Source organism: Perkinsus marinus (genome assembly GCF_000006405.1).
Source record: "Perkinsus marinus ATCC 50983 genomic scaffold scf_1104296956600, whole genome shotgun sequence".
NCBI lineage: Eukaryota > Perkinsozoa > Perkinsida > Perkinsidae > Perkinsus > Perkinsus marinus.
The window spans coordinates 24302-34176 of NW_003207414.1; the positions used below are offsets into that span (position 1 = coordinate 24302).

At 44.0% G+C, this 9875-nt stretch overlaps 1 protein-coding gene and 1 non-coding gene across 2 annotated transcripts in view; one reads left to right on the forward strand and one right to left on the reverse strand.

The window, feature by feature from the left end:
- The first annotated feature begins 429 nt into the window (after positions 1-429).
- Pmar_PMAR016377 lies at positions 430-501 on the forward strand. The gene has a single exon. It is a non-coding gene; the product is annotated as a tRNA-Pro (tRNA).
- An 8913-nt stretch (positions 502-9414) lies between these two features.
- Pmar_PMAR016378 (hypothetical protein) overlaps positions 9415-9875 on the reverse strand; it is a gene marked incomplete at both ends in the record, with an annotated part of 878 nt that continues 417 nt past the window's right edge. Inside the window, 2 exons of the mRNA XM_002775101.1 lie at positions 9415-9466; positions 9512-9624. Coding sequence (XP_002775147.1) covers positions 9415-9466; positions 9512-9624 — 165 coding nt within the window. The remainder of the gene's footprint in view (positions 9467-9511; positions 9625-9875) is intronic.

Below are 9875 nucleotides of genomic sequence, written 5' to 3' on the forward strand. Positions count from 1 at the left end.
CGTATTCCGAGTCTCGGAATGTCAACCCGAGGGTTCTCCGATTAAAGTTTGATCCCTGAGAAATCCGAGTACTTACGTCCGGCGGTTTCCAATGAAGCGAGCTGCCTTCTATAAGGGAAGAATTGCTATTGAGTTCACCAACTTGAACTTTTTTAGAATCGAATCTGAAAATGTGCGCGCATCTATCGGCTAAGAATCCAACTCCACCAAAGGGCGGTCGGTGAATGTTGATTGTCATAATAGCCCAGACGGTGAATATCTTGGAAGGATGTGATACTGAACTTCGACTGGGATAATTTCATTGAAATCAATGAGCTCGGGGAACGCTTAGCGAAGGAGCACGAGCAGGTTCAACACAAGCGAGGATGAGAGCCTGAGGGATCTCCCTGGGACTGTACTATGCATTTACCATGACACGCTTACTCATCAGGCTGTGTGGTCTAGTGGTATGATTCGCGCTTCGGGTGCGCGAGGTCCCGGGTTCGATTCTCGGCTCAGCCCTTTCACTTTGTTACGAGATTATCTCAAACTTCCAGATCGTGAGACCATCTGATGGATGAGGAAAGTCCTGAAATTATGGGAGACGCAGCCTAGTGCGCGCCTTGAGCTGAAACGAGCCCTCGCCGGGGGGGCACCTTCCCTGATGTAGTCGGCACTGCCCAACTCGGCTCAATACCAATAAACTAAGCAGTACTTAGAACTGCTGCTCAATTCACTGGATATGAGAGCCAGGCTAAATTGCATTCTAACTTATGGCGAAGCTCAGTCTCTGCCCATGGTAGTATTATCAGATTGCTCCGATTGTCCCCTTTCGACATCACTTCCCGTACAAGTTTGACAAATGTCACAAGCCAGTTTGCAGATGAGTATGCACTCCATGTTCATCGAATCAACTCAGACATTCAGAATCGATTCCAGCATCGTGTTATACGTGTGAGAAACGATTCTGGAATTGATTCTGAGTTTCGAAATCGGTTTATTCAAGTTCGATATATGTCAGAAAGGCTGCAATCAACTACTGAGAGAACTCTACTGTTATATTAGGCCTAAGATCAAGGGCATTCACGTGTAGAAGTATTCGCAAGTAGGGGCACTCCCAACGCAACCACCATACTACACCACAGCAGAAACAAAATCATCGGTATCGCAAGCTCACGCGTTCACCCATCCTTCGTCGTTGTTTTCGTCGCCTCAACTTACTCCGTTTATTGAGGCAGAATATATCCAGCTGGGGAGGTTGAAGATAAGTCGGCACCACAAATAGACTGAAAAGCACCCTGCAATTCTCTCGTGCAGCGCTGTTACCGAGCAACCTGCTGAAGTGACGTAAATCGTCCAACCTGGTGTCGCAAGGACGGCCACATGTAGGAAAATTATAAACTCTATCGTAAGGTTACCGCTCCCACATAAATTGAGACTACTAACAACTTGTCGGGGTAATGAGAAAACAACTACTGTGGAAAAGTCTACTACTACTAGTGCTAAACATGTTGCTTCTTCGCTCAATCAACAGTGTTGGAGGAATACGTGTTTGCTTTCCTCAGCTAAGCTGAGCAAATTCCTCAACTATTATAGAAATTTATACACGAATTCGGGCAGAAGTGCTCAGAAACCAACAACAATTTCCCCGTGTTGATAGCCTTAATATTCAACGACTATTTCCTTAGTGGAATTTATTGCTAAGTGACGATCTACATGAAAACAATGGAGTTCCACGCGTGATATGAAAAGCATATTTCACAATTCACTTCGCTGAAAACAATTGCGTTATCGGTCCCGGAAATATACATGTCCTATAATTCACACGGAGTATTACTCCACTTCACGTTAAACGGATGGTATTGAGTTATTACAGCACCCTGGACTATTCGCACCGCGTAAGTGTATCGTTTTGAGTTATAACAACACGAACCTCTCCAATAGAGCGGCAGTACTTAATCCCTCTGGGTAGGGAGACCTTCATACTTCTATTTCACCATTAAAAACTTCAACTTCGGCAGAATACTACCATAGAAACTTCAATCTCGGCAGGATACTGCCATAGAAACTTCAACTTCGGCAAAATATTACCATAAAAACTTCAATTTCGGCAGAATACTACCATAAAAACTTCAATTTCGGCAAAATACTACCATAAAAACTTCAATTTCGGCAAAATACTACCATAAAAACTTCAATTTCGGCAGGATACTACCATAAAAACTTCAATCTCGATGACGCAATGTAGAAACTTCGATTGTGGATTGATACTCACTCCTATTTTTCACATAAATAGGCACATTCGAAATCAAGTTGGGAATGTCTAGAACAACTGCTGAACATGTTGCTCCTCCTCTGCATCAAAAATGTTCGAGAAATATATGTTTGCTTTCCTCACCTGGGCTCAAGAATTTCCTCACTAATCATAGAAATTCGGGTAAAAATATTCAGAAAACCAACAAAATTTCTCCTGGAGTTCCATGTCATCATGTAGTTGACATTATGCATATTATTATCTCCCCCCCACACCGCCAACCACCAACAGGTGAATACTCTCCTGTAGGATCCAGGATCAATAACGGCACATGATGAAATTTTTTCAACCTGAAATTTCAAATTAAAATCAACTACTCTCATCGATCTTCATTTTCAACTGCTGATCAAAATCGATCAGCATCAACCGTTCATAGTTGTCCATTTCTAAAGTCATTCCAGTGATCTTATCTGCTACTATGTTGGTAATATTTCGATATCAACGTGACCAATTGCTCACCAAGCAGCTGTCTTAGCAGGCCCGCAGGCGCTGACTCGAGATTGTCCTGCTCTGGAATCAGCACAGACGGAGCTCATGCTGATGTGAGGAAGAAGTTCTACTTGTAGCTCAGGAATCCTAAGGAGGCGCTCCTTCTCGAAGGAAGGCTTCCTACAGAGCCATTATGTTTTTTGTGGAAACAGAATTATACACGTTTGACATGGTAGATTATACGAGTCACAAGTAGTGAAACGTTCATCAACCTTAACCAACAAACAAAGAGCCATTATGTCAACAGAGGTGCCGAAAGAGGAAGACGACTATAACAATTGACCTAAATGCATGAAATCGATTTCTTGCAACTGTCGATGTTCCTGGACCAACATGGAGGGATACTATTATGAACGATTCTCTTTCTGTTGATGTATAGCATTAGATCAGGAGCGGAGTTATAGATATAAACTTCCAGTAAGAGTTGGTATTTTGAGGCGCAATTTTAACACGTGTATGCTAAGAATATGTGGAGAAAACTTTTTACCAATCTTCGACTTCTCACTAACTACGAAGAGTTAGGGTGCAATATCAGGTGAAGCATCAGTACCTACCTCCCTGAGCCGCAAGATGATACTCGTTGTGGTGGCTGTGCACGAGTCGGAAAACCGTATATGCTAAGAATATGTGGAGGGGTGCATTTCAGCTTATGTCATTGCTCAAACCAGTGTTATCATTTCTGGTGCTGGTTGCTCTCACGAAGGCAACAAAGAAAAAAGGGGTGGTGATCTCAGCTAAGATCTTCTAGGTTCGTATCCTCATTTTGTGTTATTACACTTCCATTCATATCTTAGCTAAGACATAGCACAAGCTGCGCTAGTCGTTGATGATATAAGAGGTTTTATAAGATTGGATTCCACTTATTTCTTACGAGGTGGTTCATCAATACTCACGACAGGGTGCACTTCAGCTTATGTCATTGCTCAAACCAGTGTTGTCATTTCTGGTCCTGGTTGCTCCCACGAAGGCAACAAAGAAAAAAAGGAAGGGTAAACAGACCTTCACATCTCGGTAAACAGCCGATTGTATCACTTCAAAATAGTATGGTGCAGTTACGGTTTACTCGCTAACGTCGTGGCACACGTACCCTTCTGGGTGCTCGATGCCTTCATATTCGTCATCACACTGTTGCACAGTGGCTTACTGGCTGTTGCCTGGTTGGTCACTGTTATTGAATCGTCGAAATCAGTAAAAAAATATAAACATAGTTTATTAAACTATGTTCATATGTATGAATATATGTTAACTATGCATATAAATATATGTCTTGATGACAATATGAAACTATAGGAAGTTCTCATTGGTTTCTGCACACCTTCTACCCGAATATGTGGTTAGTGAGGAAACTCCTGAGATCAGCTGAGGAAAGCGAACGCATATTCCTCCCACACCGGACTTCGCTTCGTACTACTGAGTGAGATACTAACGGGTCTTCTTAGAGAGGTTACTCGTAGTCACATTGGTATTCGTTCTTGCAAAGGTGTTCATTATCATTTTGTTAGAAAATAAAAAGGTGTAGGAATGCAGTCATTTTCAATTTTCTACTCATGCATTGATCGATGACTCTTTTCCTTACGGAACAAGTTTTCATTGAATCAGTTATCCCAAAAACCTTAACTGACACAATTTCACAAGAAATGTCATGCTGTGGACGGAACATTAGAGGAAATTGAAGTTTTTTCATTTTCAGAAGTCAATCAGAAAATTAGAAATCTGAATATTTGTTGTCTTTTTCTTGCTATAGTGGCACCATTGGCGCGCTCATCTCCGCTGTATCATCGAGCTGTTGCCTTCTACCATGCATATTGCTATTGAAGGAATACCCATGGTCGATGAGAATGTGAAAGCGCTGACTGGGCATCTTGCCCTTCTGTCATCTGGTGAGCTCCCATACACTTCTCGCGAAATGCTTGCCTTGTTCGTGCTGGAATATATGTTTTCTTTTTATTATAAAAAGTTGCACACGACTCAGCGTAGGAGTATACAAGAACTCCTACAGAGCTTCCTTGTTGTTACGTACTAGTAAACTAAGAGAATGGCTTCCAAAAGCTACTGGTTATCCGGGTGCACACGTGTTGAGAATATGTTACAAATTGTAGCATTTTCTCCACACGCGTGTAGTTGACGATGTGTTCCATACACCTCTCCTGAGATTCAATAGCTCTCTCCGGATTTGAGCTAACATTCAAAACTCGATCCTGGAACTCAGGAGAGGCCCATTTAACATCCCGTGAACATGTAAATATTTTCCCAAATCACTTTTTCATTTTTCAGCTATCTCCTGTGCCCTCTTCTGGCTGGACCGTTCCGTTCTGTCCACTCCCATAACCCAACCATCCCCGCCACCCCTCATTCTGTTACTCCTGTGAGTGCACACATCATCAACCCGCGTTATTCAGGGCTAGATACGGTCTGCTACCATCATCGAATTTGACCATGTGTCTCATCTCACTTGATAGCGTTGGCCTTATACACCGTTATCAAGGAGTTGTCGAGTGGAGTCTCATCGCGGTCTGGCTATTCATGAGGGAGCAGGCGCTTATACTGGCGGGACGGGAACTAAGTATTTTTCCTAACGCATTCAAAGACTGTCACTAGAGGCATTGAAAGTGATTTCATTTACTTGCGGGTCATTTTTCGATTCTCCGGCAGAAATGTGTGTTGAAATATGTGTTTGCGTCCCTCAGCTCAGCTGAGCTCAGAAGTTTCTCCACACTTTATATGAGGGATGTGCATATTTTCCCACACTAGTTAGCCGCGTTATCATCGCCACGAGATGCGAACTCGATGGAAAACTAAGCATGTTTCAACTTGTCAAGACGATTTAGAAAACTGCCCGCCCATTTAGCGTGTGCTGTACAGATGTGTGAATATCCAATGACGCAAGATTGAGCTCAGGGTTCGGCGCATTGGCGTCAACGTTGTTCTGTGCCGTCGTCATCACGTGGTTGATAGAGGGCGCAGTGCTGCATAACGCGACTCTGGAGTCCGTCAAGAATTGGAAATACGTCTTGGCGTTCATTAACTGTGCCGTTTTGTTGCCATTTTTGATTGTGAAAACTCCCATGCTACGTAGCTTGCGGACAGTTCAGCATGCAAAGCCGTGATAGCTTCTCGATACGAAACCGCGTATTTGACCTGTTGTTAGTGCTCCCTAAAATTCAAGGCTGGTTCGCAAGGATGTTGCGAGGAGTTGTAACCTGTACGCCTTCGAAGATATGGTGCCTTCTAATGCACTATTGATTGAGCAACTTCTTACTGCGAGAGTACAATTACAGTTTAAAACTGTAGGGCTTTTGATCATTATAAGTCTTCAACACATATGCCTAACACGCGAGATTTTACGTCTAGCAACATCTCTGCTAGTTCGCACGTTCATCATGTAGATGAACATCATCATCCGCAGCAAGCTCATGCGGGTCGTACGGGTCTCTGCTAACGAGAAGGGGTCAATTACTCGGTGGTGATTCACTCAAGGGTGACTGGGGAGCTCACAATAACGGATGACATAAAATGATCGTGTGGTCATTACTGACTGCTAAGCTAGACCTAGACTCTAATATCCAATGGATATTATCCGTCCCAAGATCAGGCCTTGAAGAAAGAGACATATTATTAGTAACAATGATGAGTAGCTTGAGAACAGGGTTATCACAGACAATATGTATCATCATCTCTTGTCTAGGCCTCAGCACAGCTGTTAGATATCGTGCAAAAGGAGGACCATGAGCAGAGTAGAGAAAGATTCTAGCCATACGACGTTAAGACACTCGTCACACTACGAGGATCATTGTGTTGATAACTTATCAATATACTACCTTATCATTGATAAGGCAATGCTATGTGGTGGTGCATCCTCGAGAACCTCACTAGTACGGCAAGAACATATTCCGGATTTCCAAAATCCATAACTTGTATCTGATGAATACAAGGATCTTGCGAATTAATAGCCCATTTAACTCAGCATAATGACTCGTGCATCAACCCAGAACAGGAAGCAAATGGGAACATCTTTTAAAGTTTCAACTAAACTAACGATTCTCGCTATTATCATAGTCAGTCTGAATGTAACAGGCTTGGCCCATTGGCTTACCAAACGGAGTATCAACAATGTAGCTGCTCTTGATCGGCATCACACCATCAAAGTTCCTTCAGACCTCGGTGACAGTGAAGAGCTTGGGAGAATCTGTTGCGTCTTTGAGTAGCGAATCACTGGATGTTGCTACTACTGGGACCCCTGCTTATCTCAGAGCAGCACCTAAGTGAACTTGGAAATGCAACATCGTCTTTGAGAAAAGAAACCTACAAGGGCAGAGAGGAACAAGCTGAGGTTAGACGAGCTCTAAATCGACTCAGCCGTGACGCCACTGGTGAGAACTTTATTGGTAGCTTCGTGACTCGTGCGTCGTGAAATTACTATTTTCAAGTGTTGGAATATAATATTTTCAATATTTGCTCGCTTTCCTCCGCTGACCTGCTCACACTGAGTCAGCGTGAGCTCAGTGCCTTATTCAATTTCTTCACTAATTATAGAAGTTCGCATATTTGGGTAGGAATGCACGGAAAGTTTCTGTCCATCTCTACATCCTGTTGGTTTTTGTGACAGAAATTCTATCAAAAACCAACAAGGATTTCCCGAAATTTTCTCAGAATTTTAACATGTGGTTGACCATGTGCATATTTTCTCACACTACTATTTTCCCAGGCTCGGACTCATCGTCCATAATCAACGAGCTAACTACGCTTGAAGAAGCGAGTAAATACAATTTCGACCAGCTTGAGAAATCCATATCCACTGTGGGAGAGGAAATACGATCACATGCGAATATGTTGCTGACCCAAAAGATTGACTACGAAATGTATGTCTTACGGTGAAACCGCAGAAAGCAACACATCATGTCTAGGTTGGCGGAATTCCGTAGTTCACTACGCAGCCGGTTGGCAAATATGGAAAAGAAATTCCAGGAAAAGATTGCAAGTCTGGAGACCCTTGAGGCCTCTAGACATTCCGTGGATGATTCGAGAGACATCGAGAAACTGCGAAAAAGGGTGTGTTTTTACACGGTATGAAAACCCCTTGAGAACGATTACAGATGCACGAGCAAGAAATGCAGCTCCAAGCGATCGATGGGCAGAGGCAACATCAAGAGTTGGAAACGAAACATGCGGTTGGCGTCCTCGCGAATAATTATGTGAAGTTATCGACGTTTCAGATCGAAAACCGAATATTCCAGCCTGACTGGTAGTACGATGAAGTAAGCGAGGAATGAGCATGTTGGTATGATCATTGTGTCTTCCGCGAAGTGTCGAGCAAATAGTCAGGGTTTCGAAACATTTATTGTATCGGAGGCCCCTTAGACTCGGTCGAAAGTCGAATCGACTGTCATATTGTGGCAGAACTTAGTATCTCATTTCGGACTAATTTAGCCAGGTTAGATTCTGCGGGCGTTATTGCTCAGTTTTGATTATCAAAACGTTTGGTTCGGACCCGACCCACAACGCCGCACAGTTGCGGGAAATTCTGGGGTTCGTAACATGAAGTTCCCGACAAGGAACATTACCCATCCCAATCTACGAAATTCGTAGTTGGGAGGGCCCATCCTGCGCCACAATTCCCATAGGGCGCATACCGAGTCGAAATAACAAGTAGTGTCATGCTGACATACTAACATGATACGTTGATTGTGCGACTCGCAGGATTCTGGTACCTAGTATCCCCTGTGTAAGGAGTTGTAATATCCTTGCAGAGGATGTTAGTGATTTGAGGAGAGTTGCTGGGGACATCGTGCGCCCGAGAGAAATACAATGTCCCAAATATCATCACAGCAACACTATCGCGAGTGATGTATCATTGATTCATGAAAGCTTCGAAGTTGCTATCGCTGGCAGCGATTCGCTGCGATAGCAACTTCGATGATACACATTCCATCTTCACTGCAGGGTGCTGATGATTTTTATGGTTCCCAACTCGTTCATGGCGTGCTATAATGATGGGGACCAAGGCGTAATCCTCAAGGGTCTCTAGATTCTAGAGACAGATTTCTAGAGTCTAGGAATCGAGGAGGTAGCTTGTCTTTTTTATCGAGTACTTGATGAATTGGTATAGACTTGCTTCGGATTGTCTTTGCTCTTCACTTGCTTGTTATGGTTGGCGAGGAAGATGGGATGAATTCGCCTTAGGTCAACCCTCAGGCCAAGAGTTGTCTCCCGACTGGCGCTCACCCAAGGCGCAGAAAAGCCTTTTGTATATGCGTGCAGCTGAGTAAGGACATACCTAATGGCCGAAGACCCAAACTAACATCCATAGTGCAAGGATAAGTTTTCCCAGTGACTTACGCTGAATAAATGAGTGGGAATGCTAGGGTTGCAAATGGTGCACACAGAGTAACGAGACACGATGTCCAAGTAATGCTTGACCACAGCATGTTGCACGTATGCGCATGCGAGATCATGGCGCGATATCCTCCCATTCCTAGTAGGGATTTCTTACCACTCATGCGTAAATCCAGATGGATGAGTGATTCTGTTACAGATCTTGACTCATGGCAAACTTGGGAATCAGGCTTCAATATTCTCCAATGATCAAAATGTCATCGAATTCTGCAATCTGGAGAGCTCGGCGCCCACACAGCTCAACGGTGGCCCTCACGCTCCTCAGCATGGGGTTGTTTAGTGCTGGATGCTCTAGCAGCACATCAAGTACCACCCCCAGCCCAACGACCGCGGCACCGGTCCCCAGCAGTTGTGTGTCGTTGTCTCCTGCTCACCTGGCACACAGTTACGATCCTGTCAAGGTCACTTGGCATCAGTCGGTCAACGATGGTGATACTATAGACTTTGTGCTGAAAAGTACATCTGATCCTTTCCAGGGCAGCGCCTTCAGGATACTACTATCAGCCCTGAACGGGACCAATGAATATACAGTGAACCTTGTGAACCCTCGTGGTGGCGCTGGGTATAAGGTCAGCTATCGTACAGCTGACGGTGACGAGGTTTGTTCAACAGACTTGGCCTTCGCTCAAGGTGAAGATGAACCAGCACAAGCTTATCTCACAGTCTTCGGTGATGATAGTCTCCAAGTGAATTGGGTCAG